This window comes from Microtus pennsylvanicus, chromosome 10 (genome assembly GCF_037038515.1).
Source record: "Microtus pennsylvanicus isolate mMicPen1 chromosome 10, mMicPen1.hap1, whole genome shotgun sequence".
Classification (NCBI taxonomy): Eukaryota; Metazoa; Chordata; class Mammalia; order Rodentia; family Cricetidae; genus Microtus; species Microtus pennsylvanicus.
The window spans coordinates 67,816,500-67,836,792 of NC_134588.1; the positions used below are offsets into that span (position 1 = coordinate 67,816,500).

The 20,293-nt window shown below is 43.3% G+C and overlaps 1 protein-coding gene across 1 annotated transcript; it reads right to left on the reverse strand.

The window, feature by feature from the left end:
- Positions 1-1,274: 1,274 nt before the first annotated feature.
- Psmd6 (proteasome 26S subunit, non-ATPase 6) lies at positions 1,275-12,314 on the reverse strand. The gene is made up of 8 exons (XM_075988611.1): positions 12,096-12,314; positions 11,436-11,641; positions 8,143-8,288; positions 7,738-7,957; positions 7,511-7,619; positions 3,325-3,493; positions 1,614-1,691; positions 1,275-1,481 (listed from the first exon to the last, which is right to left on the reverse strand). Exons 1-8 carry the CDS (start codon positions 12,238-12,240, stop codon positions 1,385-1,387), a joined length of 1,170 nt encoding a protein of 389 aa, XP_075844726.1. The 5' UTR covers positions 12,241-12,314; the 3' UTR covers positions 1,275-1,384.
- Between the last annotated feature and the right edge of the window lie 7,979 nt (positions 12,315-20,293).

The window sequence follows — 20,293 nt, forward strand, 5'->3', positions numbered from 1 at the left end:
ATGCTGAATTTTATTACTTTTCAGTAGGTGAGATTATGTGTTTTCATTAATACATTAATAGGTCATTTCTGTGAATCGATGTGTTCTTAAAGCACCAGAAACCTCTTTCTCTCCTTCTTCCTCCCTTGCCTTCTATAGCAAAACTCATAATTTGGTTGGGCGGTGGTGGCACACACCTTTAATCCCAGCACTCTCAGGAGGCAGAGGTAGGCGGATCTCTTTGAGTTCAAGGCCAGCCTGGTCTATAAGAGCTAGTTCCAGGACAGCTCTTCCAGGGCTGTTACCCAGAGAAACCCTGTCTCGAAAAGCCAAACAAAGGGACTGGAGAAATAGTTCAGAGGTTAAGAGCACAGGCTGCTCTTCCAGAGGTCCTGAGTTCAATTCCCAGCAACCACATGGTGCCTCACAACCATTTGTAATGAGATTGGGTGTCCTCTTCTGGCCTGAAGGCATTCATGCAGGCAGAATACTATATACATAATAAATAATTTTAAAAATAAAAACATAATTTGCCTCCATCAATACTCTAGGATAATGTTCTTCTTTAACTTAGGGGATCTTCTTTTGACCGTTTTCTTGCCTAACTCTTAGCAAATCTTGTTGCCTCTACCTGGTTGAGCATTCCAACTGAATGTACCATGACAGAGCAAAACACTTTAAGTCCAACCTGGTCATCCTTTGTTCAAAGTGTCCCCATTGTCTCCCCTACTCCCCTTAGGCACCAATTTGCATGATCTTATACTCATGTAGCTCACAGAATAGAGTTCCCTTCACAACCTAGATCCCTTTTATATTCTGCATCTCTCTCCAAAGCACTAAGCCCCTAGCATAGAAGGCAGAATTTTGATTACCTTATGATCACTGTGCTCCTAGTTAAAAAAAAAAAAGATTCATTGTGGCTAATATTTCCACAGCATCTGTTCAGGTAAGTCATATTCTAGAGTCTAGTTCATGCCAGCTTCCTAGAGAGGGACAACACTCTTTAAAACAAGATTGTGCCAAGAAAAGTTTTTATATTTTATCTAAAGTAGGAATCACTGTTGAGTTGTGGTTAAGAGCATCTAAAACTAAGAGATTTCGCATCAAGAGATGATCATCTTGTGCCACCTCCCTAATTTACTAATAAGGCGGAGCTGCAGTGAGTAAACCTGACTACAGCCTTTATACTGTGGACCACACGGATAGGCAAAAGCTGAAAAACATTTTTCATTAATAATTCAGTTGGCATTGGTGGACCCATAAAGACATTTATGTTTAAGAAAAGAAATCCAACATAAAGAAACAATGGCGTATTTATTTGATGCTATTGAAGTGGGCACACAGTGAAGAAATTTATGAAAGAAAGCTTCAAGTAACATCTGTAAGAATACATTTTTAAATAGTTTTACATGTTAATTACTCTGGACAATTTCTGAACCCTGTTTAGCAGCAAGTCTCCTTTCTTGATGGTTTCTTGGTACTGCCAGTTCTTGCTATCAGGTCTATAAAGTTAAGGAAAACAATAAATTATTTAGCAGCCACGTGAGTCCAAACAAGAGCTGACCTACTTGCGTACACAGGCACTTAAACTACCCTATTATCAGCAATAACAGATGATGGGATAATAGGAATACCTGTTGGTTTCTACTATTTCGTTGACTTTATCGATTTTGCAGTGTAGCCTTCCAGCAGCAATAAACCTGGACAGTTCCCTGATTCAGAAAAAGGAAAACAATCCACCATTAGTTTCAGAGAACAATCAAAAGAAATGAATTCTGTCTTAGAGGTGAGATCTCATTCTCCTCAAGCTTCAGCTACCACATACACATAAAATACCACAGGTACAGTGCTCAGAGGAAACCGGGCAGGAATAAACTGCTAGAACCAACAAACCCTGACCCCAAATGCAACAGCCGCCTGTACTGGAAAAACAGCTTATTCCTTCCAAACACTATCTAGTTTCTTCCGCTCCTGCTTATGCTGTCTGAGAACACAAATGGGAAAAAAACAACAACAAACCCTGCTTTGACTCCATTTCTCAGCACAATTGACAGAGAACTACACACTCTTATGGCGCAGTCGCTTCGGTGAATCACCTGTGAGCTGCTGTGTTGAGTCTCACACTGTCCCTTATTCTAGTGCAGACTTTAAGGCTAAAGGGGGAGCAACTGGAACGTCAGCTTTCAGGATGCTGCAGCAGGAGGATTGCTTTCATGAGTCCGTAGCTAGCCAGGGCTACAGAACCAGAAAGCAGGTCTCGTCCCTGTGCTCATGAGTCTCTCCCAAGCCACTCCTCCCGCCAGCCCACAAGAAACCCAGCCAACACAGCCTGCGTTGGTGACCAGCCTAGACTTGAGAGCAGGATAATTCAGAAGTAAAAAAGCAAAATGTGGATACTGCCCATCTATGCTTGTAAGGGTCATTTGGAAAGCTAATGAGTGAACCTCTCAACAGGGGCTGAGTGACTTAGGGGTCTATACATCTCAGTGAAGACAAGCAAGCCCCTAGACAAGTAGGAGCCAGATCCTACGAACATCTGTTGATGTCTGAAACTTGCCTGGAAGTTATTATGTCTTCAGAAAGTGTAATACAAAATTCACTGTACAATTTAGAATTCCTTTAGGTTTTATAATAAACTATAATTTAAAAATATATACAACACAAGAGAACAGTCAGGTTTAAATGCAAAGCACACCACTTTCCACCATGGACCGCAATGGCGTCCCCTACCACACAGGTCTTAAACTCTAAGACAACAGTCAACTGCTACACCTTAGCTATGCTACAACTTGCTCCCATCTTTAAGCTGTTCCTGCTTTTTCCTTTTCTACATGTGGAGATCTTCACATGTCTGACATTTCTGAGTCACAGCACACTTTACCTCTTCAGGCATGCCATATCTGACGCACTTCCCAACTGTGCTATCTGTACTGCTGTCTTGTTCTGAGGTTTGTTACAGTGCATTAATTAAGAATCTGATCAATCAGTGATTCTGGTCCCACATTCTGACATCGACCTAACTCCAACAGTATCATAGGAAATGGCATTAAATACAATATATAAAAGAAGGTCTGGGCAGCACTGTGAGCAGTGCAGAGCGCTCCTCTGCAGCCCTGGGGAACTGGTGAACTGACTTGAGCAAAGCACTTCCCACGCTTTGTGCTTTCTCATCTCCCTGGGAACTGTATCCCAAGGAAGTCACACATGGGCAGAAGTTAAAACCATACTTCAGAAAAAGTCTTTGCTTTGTTTTCCTTCGTAAAACTGAGGGAAGCAATGTAAATTTAAAAAATGTAGAAAACCACATTAAAAGGCAGTTTTTATGCATAAATTTGTTAAACTTACTGGTCAATGAATTCCACACCCACGCCAAACGCTTCTGCCATATAGCCAAGGGTTAATGACCTATATGATTCCAGCAGCTGGCTGTACGCATGAATTCTCATTTCTCTCACGTAGTATCGGTAATGTGGTGCAAAAAGCCAATCCTTTTTCATTTCCTGCTCCACGATAGCTACAATAAATAAGATGACAAATTACAATTCTTCCTCTCACCTAAGGAACTGGCGTCCAGCAGCTTTGAGTCCAGTATCGATCACTGTTCTTCACCGTCCAACAATGGCAGCAGCAAAGACAGACCTACTGGAACTACACCCAGATTACAGCATAAAAGTGTTCCATTGCGGAACTTTTCATGTACTGAATCAAAATTGAGTAGTTTCATTTATAATTAAAGAAGGGATAGTGATAGATGAGAGACAAGAACCAAAACGACATTTTTACAACACCACAAAACAAGCAATAGAGAGTAATAAAACCTATTATCAGAAATGTAAAGTTTGAGGACAAATTATAATAATTTATTTTTTTATTCTATGTATGTTTGCTGGGTTTTCTGTAACTGGGGTTGCAGACAGTTGTGAGCCATCATGTGGGTGCTAGGAACTGAACCTGAGTCCTCTGGAAGAGGAGTCAGTGTTCTTAACCACTGAGCCATCTCTCCAGCCCGAGGACAAATTATAAACTACAAGGCTTACGTAGCAGTAAATTGATAACAAAATTGAAGACCAAAGTGTACATGAGATATTAATGGGCAATCCATAGGAATATAAATCATCTTACTAAATTCTTCTGCTCTAGATCCTAAAACATGATACAAAATTAGTAAGTCATATACAGAAAATGGCAGTAGCCACATGGTTACAAAGCCCTCGGCCGGGGCAATAGATAGCAAAGAACTCAGAGAAACTTCACAGAAATTGCTACTAGACAGCAGTGTTAGTAAGCACTAGTGCCAAGGCAGGACGAATAAGAAAAAGCTGCAGAAGTGTAAGAGGGTAGAGACAAGATGAACAAGGGGATTCGGTGTAAACAAGCTGAAAATCCCAGGAAAAGCAGTAATTTTGGCTGCAGTCTTTTTGGCAGTTATTTCTTTAGAGGTGAAGAATGAGGTTCGAACATGCAGTGACTCTATTCATGTAGATGTGCCATCAGACAAGCAAAGCTATCAAGGAGGGGTCAGGACTACAAACAGGAATCTGCAGAGCACAGATCCAGATAAAGTTCCTAAAAGACAACAGAGACAAGGCAGGGGCCACCAAAAGCAGTTAGTCACTGAAAGGAAGCCAAAGAAAACAAAGTTCTGTTCGTCTGGAACCAAGTGAACAAAACTGAAAAATGAAGTCTGTCCTACATCCAGTGAGAAGGGAGAGAGGGAGCAGGCCACGAAGACGTGTACACACTCCTTTAGTCTTCTAAAATGTGGACATGTGTTCTTTCAAAATACTGTAAGAGAGAGAAGTACAGGTGATGTGCACAGAAATTGGCTCAGATTTTCTAGGGGCAGAGGGGCCAAAGTGTATTAATACTCCATCTCTCAGATCCCAACCACCTAAGGAACTGGGTGCGACAGCTCAGCTACCTGCATGTTCAAAGCAAGATTACTTTACAGGGCTAAGTTGAGACCTTAGAGATCTTCTATCAGTAGACACAGGGTAGACCCCAAAAGCCCTTCAACAACAAGAACCTCTAAGGAGCTCCATTTGGTTGAGCACTGCACTTGGTCCATGCTCGGAGTCACAACTGTGATTTCAACAGCGCATTCCTGGAGAACTCCATTTCCCATTTCAGGGTAAGAATGGAGTGGGAAAGGTGGAAGCCCGTACATCCAAAAACTATCAAATTCATCAATTTCATTTCACTAGAAAAATACACTTTTCTATTTCCATCCATTTGCATGCAAAATTCAAGAAGTCCTTGTTTTTTAGTACTCTAATATGTATATATTCCATACTTTCTTCATCCATTCTTTCATTGAAGGGCATCTAGGTTGTTTCCAGGTTCTGGCTATTACAAACAATGCTGCTATGAACATAGTTGAGCATATACTTTTGTTGTATGATAGGGCCTCTCTTGGGTATATTCCCAAGAGTGGTATTGCTGGGTCCAGGGGTAGGTTGATCCCGAATTTCCTGAGAAACCGCCACACTGCTTTCCAGAGTGGTTGCCCAAGTTTGCATTCCCACCAGCAATGGATGAGTGTACCTCTTTCTCCACAACCTCTCCAGCAAAGGCCATCATTGGTATTTTTGATTTTAGCCATTCTGACAGGTGTAAGATGGTATCTTAAAGTTGTCTTGATTTGCATTTCCTTGATCGCTAATCCTGAGTGAGGTAAGCCAGACCCAAAAAGAGGAACATGGGATGTACTCACTCATATTTTGTTTCTAGCCATAAAAAAACGTCATTGAGCCTATAATTCGCGATCCTAGAGAAGCTAAATAAGAAGGTGAATCCAAAGACAAACATATACGTATCCTCCTGAATATTAACCCTCATCAGGTGATGAAAGGAGACAGAGACAGAGACCCACATTGGAGCACCGGACTGAAATCTCAAGGTCCAAATCAGGAGCAGAAGGAGAGAGAGCACAAGCAAGGAACTCAGGACCGCGAGGGGTGCACCCACACACTGAGACAATGGGGATGTTCTATAGGGAACTCACCAAGGCCAGCTGGCCCGGGTCTGAAAAAGCATGGGATAAAACCGGACTTGCTGAACATAGCAGACAATGAGGACTACTGAGAACTCAAGAACAATGGCAATGGGTTTTTGATCCTACTGCACGTACTGGCTTTGGGGGAGCCTAGGCAGTTTGGATGCTCACCTTACTAGACCTGGATGGAGGTGGGTGGTCCTTAGACTTCCCACAGGTCAGGGAACCCTGATTGCTCTTTGAGCTGATGAGGGAGGGGGACTTGATCGGGGGATGGGGAGGGAAATGGGAGGTGGCAGCGGGGAGGAGGCAGAAATCTTTAATAAATAAATTAATTTAAAAAAAAAAGAAAAATACACTTTTTACAAAACAGCAGCAGCAATTGTCAATAATCAGCTCCAACCAGAGGAGGTTGCCTTTATTATCTTAGTAATTTAGCCATCAGTAGTAAACCAAACAGCCAAGAAAGAGTTCAGTCACCCAAAGAAGCACACTGGTGTACACAGGACTCTGTAAATTAGTTGTTAAAGAACACAAGAATTGTATGCAGATTATGTTTTCAATCCACAGACCTAGCTATTACATTATTACAAAAAAAAAAAAAAAAACAACTTTGGGCTGGAGAGATGGCTCAGCGGTTTAAGAGCATTGCCTGCTCTTCCAAAGGTTCTGAGTTCAATTTCCAGCAACCACACAGTGGCTCACAACCATCTGTAATGAGGTCTGATGCCCTCTTCTGGCCTTCAGGCATACATGCAAAAAGAATATTGTATACATAATAAATAAATTTTTTTTTTAAAAAATCCTTGAACGGAGTGATGATTAATCTCAGTCTCAAGAGATTCAGAATTTCCTACATCTTCACCACAGACCCAAGAGTAAACCATCTGCACACATTCGCTCTGTTCCTCAAGAGTACAGTCAGGTCAGACAAACTTCCAGGTCACAGGGTCAGACAACAAACAGTTTAGGCTTTGCTAACCACACAGCTCTTTGTCATATATTCTTTTTCTATTATTTTAAACACCGCTTTAAAAATACAAAACTCAGCCGGGCAGTGGTGGCGCATGCCTTTAATCCCAGCACTCAGGAGGCAGAGGCAGGAGGATCTCTATGAGTTTGAAACCAGCCTGGTCTACAAGAGCTAGTTCCAGGATAGACTCCAAAGCTACAAGAGAAACCCCGTCTTGAAAAATAAAAAAACAAACAAAAGCAAAACTCAGACCGAGCTAGCAGAGCAGTAAAGACATCGACAATCCCCAGGGCCCACGTGGTGGAAGGGAAGGAAACTCTAAAACTGTCCTCTGACCTTCACATTGCACCTTGGCATACATGTGCATGACACACACAATCATTCTTACATATGGAGACAGACAAAAACACATCAAGGTTGCTGACATTCCACTAAGCAAAACAGGCAGATAACGAGTGAAGACCTGCAGCTATCAAAGACCCTGTATCTCTCACATGTGAAAAACCCAGTTTTGTTTATTTATCCATAGGACCAGCAGATGAAGACAGATCACCAATCCTTACCTAATGACTGGAAGAAAACCGAATAGCGGCACTCATAGAGAGCAAACAGGTACTGCCGGACTGCCGGGAGGCTGTGCAGCACTTCAAGAATCTCTGCTCCTTTAATGACCTAGGTATGAAAAAAAGCAAAAACAAAAAACAATAAACACATTTTAATCATTTCTGTGTTTTTAAATTAGGAAATCATGAAACAATTTTTAAAAGGGTATTATGGTTTCTTTCTTTACCTTTTCCCTAAGATCTGGTCTTTCTAAGGCAATCATACTGACGTAAACGGTGTAAGTCACAAACGTCTTATAATCCATGAGCTCATAGGATGTAAATGTAGAAACTGTGTCAAGAAAGAGCTCTGCAGCCTGCTTGAAGTCACGGATAGCCACACAGTACAGACCTTGGTACACTTTCAGCCTGTTTCTCCTGTCCCAGTCCCCGCCTTCTTCAATTAGGCTAGCAAATAAGACAAAAGAAACAAATAATGTTAATTCTTGAAAAAAAAAAAAAAACTTCTAATTTAAGTATTTCAGTAAGTAAGTCAAACTCCCAACTATAAACAAAACAAAATGGGTAAGCTTAGGCCTACCAACTTATTAGCAGCCCATAACCTCCATGCTTATACCCCCTGTTAAAATTACCTTTTGGCTTTTTCTGTGTTTCGAGTGATGAGGTCGTTATCCATATAAAAGAGGCCGATCCTTAGGAGATAAAACACGATATCTAGTCGGTGACCCAGGGCCACAGTCTTATCGTACGTCTTGCGAAAGGCTGTCAAAGCTCCCTCCTGTCAAATCCAAGACCAAAGCGGGAAAAGTACACAATTTAGCAATGCCATCAACTTTCCAGATTTCCCAGGCAAGAGTGGTCAGGAAAACAGGAAGGAGAGATGAAGTGAGAAGACAGGGAGAGGGAGGGCCAATGCTGTACTCGAAGTAAGGACCAAGGGGTTCCTTCGGCTGGACAAAATGTAGACAAGACCCAGTACACTGCACTCTGAGAACAAACTCATGGAAACCACTGATATCTGTTTCCATAGCCTCACTGCTTCTGCCTTTAACAATTGTTACTTCAAAATAATTTCACTATAAATTATCAATCATTTTAAGAAGAGACTTGTGTCACTGATTAAATACCATTGAACCCATGAATATACAATTTCATCTCTAAGAACTGAAATAATCCTGCTCTTTACAACACACTGATAAAATCAGACATTTGTACTTGTTTTTCAAAGCATGACTAGCTAGTTTGTTTCAGTTATTATTAGTCATGCTCCATAAACGTATAAAATGTATAAAAGCAGTGTACCCAGTACCCAGCCCTGGGTCTGCAGTACTAGTCCTCACTAGGAACAGGAGATCTGGGGAGAAACAATGACTGCCAGTTTGCAGAGTAAAGTTAAAATAGAGGAGAGTTTATGCCATCTGCTATCAAAAATGAAGGTAAGCACGAGAGTCCACCAAAAGGACAATGAGGCTATGTTCGAGGGACTCCACTAACACATCTGCAACAAACCAAATATCACAAAAATCAGTTTGCAAACAATAAGAAAACCCACTGCATCCATTAAACATGTAGAAACTGTCAAAATATAAAACCTGAACTTTCTTTTTGGGAGAACACCTCTGAACCAACAGAGAAGGAATGTAGCATTACCACACAACCATAATCACCTGATGCGACCCATATTCTAGATGAAATTCAAGACCTGAACCAAACTTTCAAATCTCACATCACACAGAACACAGATCACTCTCTGAAATCTCACATCACATAGAACACAGATTACTCTTTCAAACCAAACCACACTCACAATACTTTCAATGCTTCTATGTTTCCAGATTTTTACAATGACCAAGTCCTAAACTTAAAAAACAAATGTTTTGGCCTGGAGAGATGGCTCAGCCGTTAAAGGCTAGGCTCACAACCAAAAATATAAGAGTTTGGTTCCCAGCACCCACGGTTGTCCTTCCAGGTACAAAAAAAAAAAAAAAGAGAAAGAAAAAAAGAAAAAAAAGTTTAAATTCAACAACTTATAATTTAAGTCCTTCCTTGCTAGTGCAATTCTAAACCCTTTGCCTCTATCTTTAGTCAGCATGAGGTAGAAACACATCCTATTTTATACAAAAAGAAACAAACCTGAAGGAGCAGTAAATAGTGACTACTCAGACTAGGAATATAGCCCAAGAAATCATATCCAAGAGCTCACACTATTTTTATTTTATTTATTTATTTATTTATTTATTTTGGTTTTTCGAGACAGGGTTTCTCTGTGGTTTTGGAGCCTGTCCTGGAACTAGCTCTTGTAGACCAGGCTGGTCTCAAACTCACAGAGGTCCGCCTGCCTCTGCCTCCCGAGTGCTGGGATTAAAGGCGTGCGCCACCACCGCCCGGCTCACACTATTTTTAAATATCGGAACCATGTCATCCTACATCTAAATACTAAGGAGTGAACCCAATACAAGAGCTATGTAAAATGACTGGCCATACATAAGAAAACAAATGCTCACCGTCCCAGCAATTTCACCTCACTAATCAGTATGCTATAGCAACACTGGCGTATAATCACAAGGAGACATGGGAACATGATTTTCACCTCAGCAATTTGTTTAAAAAAAAAAAAAATAAAAACAGCTTTTCTAGCTAAAGCAAAGGCAGCTGAAACAACGTGTGTGTCCTGCAACAACAGACAGCCTGCTCCACGGGGGATGGCAGCAGTGACCCAGAATGTTGAAGACGTTCTCTCAAGTGCAATGACAGATGGCAGGATGAGGAGGACTCCGGGGACATACTGTGGTCTCAAGTACAAAAACAGTGTTTACTACCCATTCTCTACAAGACATACGCACACATGTGAGTAACTGCAAAACAAAAGAGCTTTTCTCTCAAAGTAGAGAGTAAGAAAAGTCAGACGGCTACATCTAAAGTCTTAGACCCTAGAGTGGAAAATATTACTAAATCTTTTACATCTATGTGCATGAGTGTTGTATTATACCTGTACACGTGCTTGCCTGGTTGATACCAGCAGAGGTCAGAAGAGAGTGTTGGATTTCCGGAACTGGAATTAAGGAGGGCTGTAAGCTGTCCTGTGGATGCTTACGAATCTGGGTCGTCTGTGAGAGCAACCAATGCTCTCAACCCGAGCCATCTCTCCAGCTCCCTACTGGCCATCTTCTAAAATGTACAGTAAATGCTTCCCAACCAAGTGAGCTACTGCCAATGGCCCCATGTTATAAAGGGAATGAGTAAACCCTCTGTTTGTGCACTTGTTTTGGAGATTCATTTTTATTCTTTTCAAGCATGTGCATGTGTCTGTGTCTGTTTGGGGGTACGTGCACATGAGCGCAGGTGCCTCTGGAGCCCTTGGGTCTGGAGTTGCGAACCTCTTGATGTGGGTGCTAGGAAATGAGCTCACATCCTCCACAAAACAGTCCACACTCTTAAACCACCGAGCCACCTCTCTAGTTCCATGTGCACTTGCTTATAATGACACAGAAACAAGAATATACACCTGGCTTCGGTTCAGGGCAGGAACAGGGTGCTGCAACATTATCATGTATGTACTGTCCTTGTACGGACTCCTCAGTGCCTGTAAACATGACCAGCCTTCCTTCAAAAAAGGTTTGCCAGGCGGTGGTGGCCTAAACCTTTAAGAACTTGGGAGGCAGAGACAAGCAGATCTCTGAGAATTCGAGGCCAGCCTGGTGTACAGAGCGAGTTCCAAGACAGCCTGAGCTACAGAGAAACGCTGTCTCGAAGAAACAACAATAAAAAGGCTCATTTATGCAGTGAGATATTACCCAATATCAATCAGTCTGTACCTCCAGAGAGAAGAGAGCGTCTCTACTGATCTTGTCACCTATCCAGAGAAAAGAGAACATCTCCACTGACCTCGACACCTATCCAGAGAGGAGAGAGCGTCTCTACTGACCTTGTCACCTATCTGACAGAGGTACTCTGCTTTGGCCATCATCGCGTCTCGAATTTCACTCTCTCCCAGATTCTTCTCTGCATCCTCCAACTCGTCATCCAAGCGTTTCAGCTCTTCTTCATTTGCCTTCTTCATTTTACTGAGGAGATCCACGTCCAGCTGCCAGTCGAGGGATTTGCACAAGGCTTCATAATAAGGAGCCATATCTAAAAGCCATAAATCGTGCACGGTCAGGGTCAGCCTGCTCTGTCCCACCTCACCAAAGGTCAGCCAGCAGGTGCCTACTATCTACGGGCCTGGGATAGCACAGCTAAGGCGTTGAAGGGGGGGAGGCCCGCGTGAGGGCGCGATCTCTACTAAGCCCGCAGGGAGGGACATCCTCAGGTTGCTCTGTCCAGCTCCTGTTCCAAAGCAGTCAGGGTCAGACCCCAACTGTCCCTTGACAGGGAGCGCAACACTGTCGGGACCAGAGCCACGGAGCCTTTGCTGGGACCAGCACCTGAGGCTTGTCCCGTGGCAGGAGCGAACCACGGAGGCAGGGCCCTCTCGGCGGCAGGAGGGCTCCCCAGGGTTCCCCGAAAAGCCCCAACGGGAGACACCCAGCCAGGCCACCCGGACCGCCCCGGCCTAGGCCGCTGACTCGGCGCTCCCGGGCCTCACTGTTTTCCCGGACGGCTGCCATTAGCTCCTCGCGCACCGCCGCGTTCCCGCGGTGCTCGGGCAGGCTGAGCAGGAAGCGCAGCTGCGCGATGCGCAGGTCGGGGTTCTTGGGCAGACCCTCTTCCTCTAGGTTTTCCAGCGGCATGGCAACGACAAGGTAGCCAACTGCGGGAAGACACCACAGTCCTGCACCGCCACCGGAAGCAGGAGGAGGCGGAAGGCGTCTTGTAGCCGCCAGCCTGACTTCCGGTCGCGTCTCTACCGCCTCCCGCCTGCAGCGTCCCCTGCTGGACACCGGCGGGAGTTCGCTGGAGGGCTTGCTTTCTATAGGTCTCAATTCTTGCATCTCTTCTTTTCCTTTTTAGCTATTTTCTTTATGTCACATTTGCAACAGCTAAGGTTCTGGAAATCCTCTAACGACGTGAAAATATAACGCCGAAGAGAGAAACAAGAAACAGTGGCCACGTTTTTCCTGGCCCTCTGATGTTAACCGTCTTGAGGCTAGGATGAAATTCTATTGGCACACATTGCAGGCGTGCAAACTGAAACATAACGTGGTTAGAAAAAGTGGCTGACTAAGTTAACACAACAGCTAAGCGGCAAGGCCTGAATAAAACCTCTCTTCTTTACCTTTACAACCCACATTTTTGCCTGCTCTAAGGAAAAGGCGGACCCTGTATTTCCTAGTTTTAATTCAGTGACAGTCTCTCCAAAAACGGCTTTTACAGTATTTATTTATTTTTTTGTTTTTTTGTTTTTGTTTTTGTGTTTTTGTTTTTTCGAGACAGGGTTTCTCTGTGGCTTTGGAACATGTCCTGGAACTAGCTCTGTAGACCAGGCTGGTCTCGAACTCACAGAGATCTGCCTGCTTCTGCCTCTCGAGTGCTGGGATTAAAGGCGTGCGCCACCACCGCCCGGCTACAGTATTTACTTTTGTGTGCACGTGTTGGACTAGCCTTCAGGGTGGGAAATGGTTACATAACACCCTACTGTGGTGTTTGAATGAGAAATGTCCTACTGAGACACAGTTAATTGAAGACATGGTCCCCATTGGTGGTGCTGGTTGGACTCCTTAAAGAACCTTTAGGAGGTATAATCTTCGCTTGAGGATGTGCCTCCGTAGGGGTAGGCTTCGAGAGTTTCTGGCCTCTCTCCATTTCCGGTTCTTTCTTCATTCTCTCTGTGTGTGGCTGAAGACGTGAGCGCCCAGTCTCTTGTTCCTGCCAACTGCTTCCACGCCTCTTCCACTATTAAGGACTCCCTGAAAGAGAAAGGCAAAATAAACTCATAAGCTGCTTTCGGTCTTGGTGTTTTCTCAAAGCAACGAAAGTAACTGGTACAACCACTGGATGCATTTACTTTTATTAATCCCTGCAACTGAGGCAGTTACACTACCCCAAGAGAATCTTATCCATAAGGTCTAGGGCCAGGGGTTTACCACAGATGCTGACTTCCACTTTGAAGCATAGAAGCTTTATTATTACTATTATTATTATTATTATTATTATTATTATTATTATTATTATTGCCCTCAGTACAGCAGTTGCACCTGAATCTGCTGCTGTTTCAATTACGCAGCTCACCGTCCTGCTGCTCAGGTCGAGGCCCGGCAGCCTTCTGCATCCCACCAGCCTGCTGCATCCCAGAACCGCCTCTGCCACTACAGTCAAATGTAGCTTTCTTTGTTTTTCCTTTTTGTTTTTTTTTGTTGTTGTTGCTGTTTTGTTTTTGTTTTTTGTTTTTGTTTTTGTTTTTTGGTTTTTTTTTGTCTTTTCGAGACAGGTTTTCTCTACCAGGATGTTATAACTTTATATGGAAACTGATCCTCAGTCCCCCACAAGAGAGGTGCTGTAGAGGTTATCCTAAGACTTTCATGAAAGCCAGGCTGTGGTTAATCCCAGCACTCGGGAGGCAGAGGCAGGTGGTTCTCTGTGAGTTCGAGGCCAGCCTGGTCTACAGAGTGAGTTCCAGGACATGTTCCAAAGCATCACAGAGAAACCCTGTCTCGAAAAACCAAAAAAAAAAAAATTCAAACAAACAAACAAGAAAACCACACACACACAAAAACAAAACAAAAACCTAAGACTTTCATGAATACATAGAGGTCAGGAGGAATTAGAGCTTTAAACCAAGCTCCTTTGTGACTATAAGGATCTTGCAAAGACTGGATTCTTACTATACATGGAATATGAATAAAATTATGTCCATAATCTAGTCATAAGCAAAAAATGTTTATAAAAACTGGATTGTTAGTTCTGAGAAATATACAGTAAATGGCCACACCTTTAGCAAAGAAATTCAAGCTCCACTTTCTATGAAGATCAATCTTCCTGGCATCCTCATGCATGCCTTTACTCCTAGTAATTGGGAGGCAGAGACAGGCAAATCTCTGTAAATCTTAGATCAGCCTGGTCTTCACAGTGTGTTCTAGGCCAGCCATGGCAACATCGTGAGACCCTAACTCAACAACAACAACAACAAACCTGTCTAAAGATGCTGTCTACCCAAGACATCAATATTTAGTGAGCTTCTCTTTCTCATATTCACCTTGTGCATAAGTGTGAAGTTCATAGACATAAGGGAACAAGAAATCAGGGGAAAAATCCTTAGCATTGCAGTATGTCTTACAGCCCCTAACTGCTCATGAGGCCACAACTCTCAGAAGAGGCCTGCAACATGGGCTGTGGTCACCCTTCCCCACAGCACCCACAGGAGTGGTGGAGACCTGAATGGACCCAATTCCTTCCAAGGTGTATGTGCTGGTCACCTCTGACACTGTGGTAAAATACACGAGGGGGCAGAAACTGAAAAAGTTTACTCTGGCCTGCGATAAGGGTTTACTTTTAAAAGAAAACCCCAGTGACTCAATATGTCTACACCCTTCTAAAAGCTCATTCAACTAGGAACTGAAGGCATTAACAAACTGATGGAGTTAGTACCCTGGTGGTTTCATCACTTCTCAATAGCACCAGCAGCTGAGGCCCAAACCTTTTAAAACACAAACTTTTACAAACCACAATAGGGTGATTACCAAACGCATTGCCTCCCTAATAGTGTGACCTCTTTCTAGCCAGGTGCCATGATTGGCCGTGGCCATTCAGAGTTTTCTCTACTTTGTTTATCCTAGGGCACATTGGTTTCTCGCTTGGCAGAAAGACCCAGAATGAAGCTAAAAACACTGTGGAGTCCAGAGAATTGTGGCTAACAGAAGCAGGGACAAAACCAACGAATATACAGGTACCGAGTCATGCACTATACATTCTGCGTGGAGCAAATCGGGGATGTTCGCCCACTGTGTGAAGATGTATTACTATGATTGGTTTAATAAAGAGCTGAACGGCCAATAGCTAGGTGAGAATATAGGTGGGATGTCCAGGCAGAGAGAAAGAAAGGAGGAGATGAATCTAGGTGCATGGGAGATGCCCACAAGACACGGAGGGAGTCAGCCAGACAGAATAAAAGAAAGGTAGAAAGCCACGAGGCGAAACATAGATTAAGATAAATGGGTTGGTTGAAGTTTTAAGAGTTAGTGGGACAAGTCTAAGCTAAGGCCAGGGTTTCATCATGAATAAGACGTCTCCGCATCATTATTCATGAGCTGGTGATTGACAGCAAAGCTTGCTACTGATCCCTGTGAGATGACGAGGACGATCGGCTTGGTTGTCTTCTCTACCCTGTCTACTCCAACCTGGCTTATGCCTACTGGCATGGCCTTCTCTAGCCAGTTCATTGTTTATGAGTTCGCCTCCACCAACTACACACACGATAGCTCCAAAAGACCTTCTCACTTCCGTGGTGACCTCACTCTTTGGAGCTTTGGAGTCTCCTGCTGTGGGCTGGGCATCTAAGTGTGAATCCCTAAGGGTACCCAATGGGCAACTTCACCAAGTCCTTGCTCTCGTAAAAAAAAAATTTTAACTGTCACTATAAGTGTACCACCTTTTTTACAATAAAGTCAGATATATGACTCCCCCCGCCCCCCAATGATCTGGGGATTTTCTGTCTGCACAGGTCCCAGTCAAGAGAGTGTTTGGCATCTCCCTGGTATGCAAAAGAACTATGGGTGAAAATAGCCGCTGGGTTGAATTTTACAGGATGTGGATCCAGATAAAGAGAAACTAACATTTCCTAGCTGCAGGTGGGCACTAGCCTACACCTGGTCAACCTAAGACAGTATTCCCTGCTCATGGGGGGGGGGGTGGATCTGTAAAAACGGTAATAAGGAGATAAATACTAGACATCTTATTTTCCTGGTTTGTTGTAATATATGGACTGAAGACGTGTTTGTCCGTCGTTATGGCAGTTCCTTGAGTCGATTTTATAAAAATAACGCCGCTGCCCCTAAATAAACATCATTTTAGCAGACACTTGCTATTACGATCAGCTAACTTTAGTCACAATTTCCCACCAAGAGACTAGGAAATGAATCAGGAAGGAGAGTAGGCACTGGAAGTCACGGAGCTGGCAAGGGGCAGAGCTGTCTGAGATTCTGCAGTCTCAGTGGTGCGGGCCTGTGTGACCCATGTGCCTTGGGCTAGGCATCCTTTAAGACCGATTATATTGTCTCTTAAATGGATACTTAAGTCTTCTGAAGGACAACAAGCAATGGTGTATAGCACTCTTTGTGGGTTGTTTTTTTCTGTAATACCCTAAGCTACCTGCGCAAGACAGTCATAAGTCGGAAGGATAAAATCTAACTCAAATATGAAAAAAAAAACCCAAGCGTCTCAGATTTCTATAAATGCTGAAGATGCATGGTGTGCTCCCTAGTCTAGAGGCTGATGCTGTGAAATCTCTTTGGGGTCCAAGCTTCTCCTCCTGAACTTAGAGCTTCAAGAGCAGCTTGTTCATACCTGAACTGGAGGGGGGAGGTCCCAAAAAATGCCTTCTGGTACTCCTCCTACCTCTGCCATATTCTTACGAGCTACATAAAATACATTTCTTTCAGAGGAATATATATGATATATATTTCTTTTCTTTTCTTTTCTTTTTTTTTTTTTTTTTTTGGATTTTTCAAGACAGGGTTTCTCCGTAGCTTTTGGTTCCTGTCCTGGAACTAGCTCTTGTAGACCAGGCTGGCCTCGAACTCACAGAGATCCGCCTGCCTCTGCCTCTCTAGTGCTGGGATTAAAGGCGTGCGCCACCACTGCCCGGCATGATATATATTTCATATGAGATAGTCAATATATTTAATTCTGTTAAAATAAAGAATTTCTTGCAATATCTAAAACATTTTATTAATGCGTAATTAATTTACCCAAGTAGTTAGCAGTGTGTGTGTGTGTGTGTGTGTGTGTGTGTGTGTGTGTGATGGTATATGCTCATGTGTATGCATGTGTTTGCCAACATATATAAATGTGAAGGCGGAAAGTCAACCTCACTTGTTGTTCCTCAGGAACCATCTATCGTGTTTTCTGAGTCAATCCGTCTTTGTTCTGAAGATCACCAACTAGGTTGAGCCATGTAGGCCAGCAAGCAGCAGGGACCTGCTTGTTTCTACTTCTTCCGTGTTGAGCTCAGAAGTATATACAACCATCTGATGCAGGATTCCCCTCTGTATACTACGAATGCCATTGGTTAATAAAGAAGCTGCTTTAGGCCTATTGCAGCACAGAATAGGGCAAAGCAGGAATTCCAAGAGAAAGAGAATAGGCAGAGTCAAAGAGAGAAGTCATGTAGCCCCAGCAGGAGACAGACGCTGGATGCCAGACAGAACCTTACCGGTAAGCCACAACCACATGGTGATACACAGATTAATAGAAATGGGTTAATTTAAGATAGCCAATAAGAAGCGTGAGCTAATAGGCCAAGCAGTGTTGTAATTATTATAGTTTCTATGTAATTATTTTGGGTCTGGGCGGCCAGGAAAGAACGAGCAGCCTCTGTCTACAACCATGCCCTGCTTTCATATGTGGATTTTGGAGACCAAACTCAGGTTGTACTTCCAAAGCAACACTTACCAACTAAGCTATCTTCTTAGCCTAGGTTAATAATTTGATTCCTGCGATGTTAGGAGTGGATATGTAGACCACATGCCTACATATTTGTTAAGCAAACTTATTTATAACGTAGCTATTATATGCTTATATTTTGCTAGAGTTAGAAAGCTGATCTGTAGTCAGAGATTACACTTTTGTTCCCAGCCACCTAGACCCAAACGATCACATAGAAACTATATTACTTACAGCACTGCATGGCCAATAGTTCAGGAGTAACCCTGTCTAGCTCTTACGTCTTCTTTTTTTGGTTTTTCGAGACAGGGTTTCTCTGTGGCTTTGGAGCTTGTCCTGGAACTAGCTCTGTAGACCAGGCTGGTCTTGAACTCACAGAGATCCGCCTGCCTCTGCCTCCCTAGTGCTGGGATTAAAGGCGTGTGCCACCATCGCCCGGCTAGCTCTTATGTCTTAAATTAACTCATTTCTATTAATCTATGTATCACCATGAGGCTATGGCCTACCACTAAGGGTCCGGCATCTTTCTCCTTCAGCAGCTACATGGCATCTGCCTGACTCCACCTTCTTTTCTCCTTTATCTCTGCTTGGAATTCCTGCCTTGCTCTATTCTGCCCCACCATGGGCCAAAGCAGTTTCTTTTTTTTTTTTTTGTTGTTGTTGTTGTTGTTGTTTTTTTTGGTTTTTCGAGATAGGGTTTCTCTGTGGTTTTTGGAGCCTGTCCTGGAACTAGCTCTTGTAGACCAGGCTGGTCTCGAACTCACAGAGATCCACCTGCCTCTGCCTCCCAAAGCAGTTTCTTTACTAATCAATGATAATAAAACATATTCACAGTATACAGAGGGGAATCCCACATCAATGATCAAAATGAGTAAACATGCTGGAGGAAGGTTCGTTCACATGTGTTCAGTGTGTGTAAGAGATTGATAAGTGTCATTTTGGGGGAGGAGGGGTTTCAAGACAGGGTTTCTCTGTAGCTTTGGAGCCTGTCCTGGAACTAGCTCTTGTAGATCAGGCTGGTCTCAAACTCACAGAGATCCACTTACCTCTGCCTCCCGAGTACTGGGATTAAAGGCATTCACCACCACCACCCGGCGATTAGTAAGTGTCTTAATGCTGGAGCCGCTGTTACCGAGTTCAGATCCTGCTGCTTGCCCCTAATGTCTGCCCACAGCACACTCTCAGTCCTGCTTGTTTCCTGGTCCATGGCAGCAAACCTCAAGGACCAGCTGATGATTGTCAATCTTCCTATGGAAGGACAGACCCTTCCAGAACAAGACTCCAGTTTTTGGGTTGGTGCTGTTTGGTGTGGCCTGCGTCATGAGCACCTTAATGGCTTGGTTGATAAACTTGTCATTTGGATTTTGGCCTTAATATTTATAGTTCTTTTCAATTCTGGATACTAATTTCCCATCTTAACACTGTTAGGTAGCATTATTTTTCTCATTTGGTAGGCTGTCTCCTCACTTTGCTAATCATTTTCAATTTCACACAACCCTATGTGTCATTTTGGGGGAGTGTTTCGTGTGTTATTAGATTTCTGAAAGTCCTTGCCTATGCTCAATGTCTTTCCTTTATACGTTCCCCTAGAATTTCTAAACTCCAGGGCTATGTTCACAGTCTGGATTCATTTGAACTGATTTGTTCAGGATGAGAGAGCCAGGTCTAATGTAATTCTTCCCACCTCCTCCCCTTTGGTTTTTTTCCAAGACAGGGTTTCTCTGTAGCTTTGGAGCCTGTCTTAGAAGTAGCTCTTGTAGACCAGGCTAGCCTTGAAGTCACAAAGATCTGCCTGCCTCTGCCTCTGAATGCTGGGATTAAAGGCACGCACCACCACTGCCGGGTTTAATGTAATTCTTATACAGAGCTACATCTAATTTTCCAGGAATAATTTTTAGGAGAGGCTGTCTTTTTTCTAGTGAATGCTTTTGACACCTTTATCAAAATAAGGGTGGCTGTAACTATGTGATTTTACTGTGGGGTCCTCTATTTTAGTCCATTAGTTTGCATATATTTTTAATGCTGCTATCTATTTTTCTTTTTTTTGATTTTCGAGACAGGGTTTCTTTTTTGGATTTCCGAGACAGGGTTTCTCCGTAGCTTTTTGGTTCCTGTCCTGAAACTAGCTCAGGTAGACCAGGCTGGCCTTGAACTCACAGAGATCCGCCTGCCTCTGCCTCCCGAGTGCTGGGATTAAAGGTGTGTGCCACCACTGCCGGGCTCTATTTTTCTTACTATGGGTTTGTA

What these genes read in the sequence shown, in the direction of transcription:
- Psmd6 (XM_075988611.1), bottom strand. Translation starts at nt 12,240, where the DNA reads ATGCCGCTGGAAAACCTAGAGGAAGAGGGTCTGCCCAAGAACCCCGAC. An exon ending in GGTGTGGAATTCATTGACCA is followed by an intron (nt 1,692 to 3,324) that starts GTAAGTTTAACA and finishes TTTCTGAATCAG; the next exon opens with GGAACTGTCCAGGTTTATTG. An exon ending in GAAATAGTAGAAACCAACAG is followed by an intron (nt 1,482 to 1,613) that starts GTATTCCTATTA and finishes TTAACTTTATAG; the next exon opens with ACCTGATAGCAAGAACTGGC.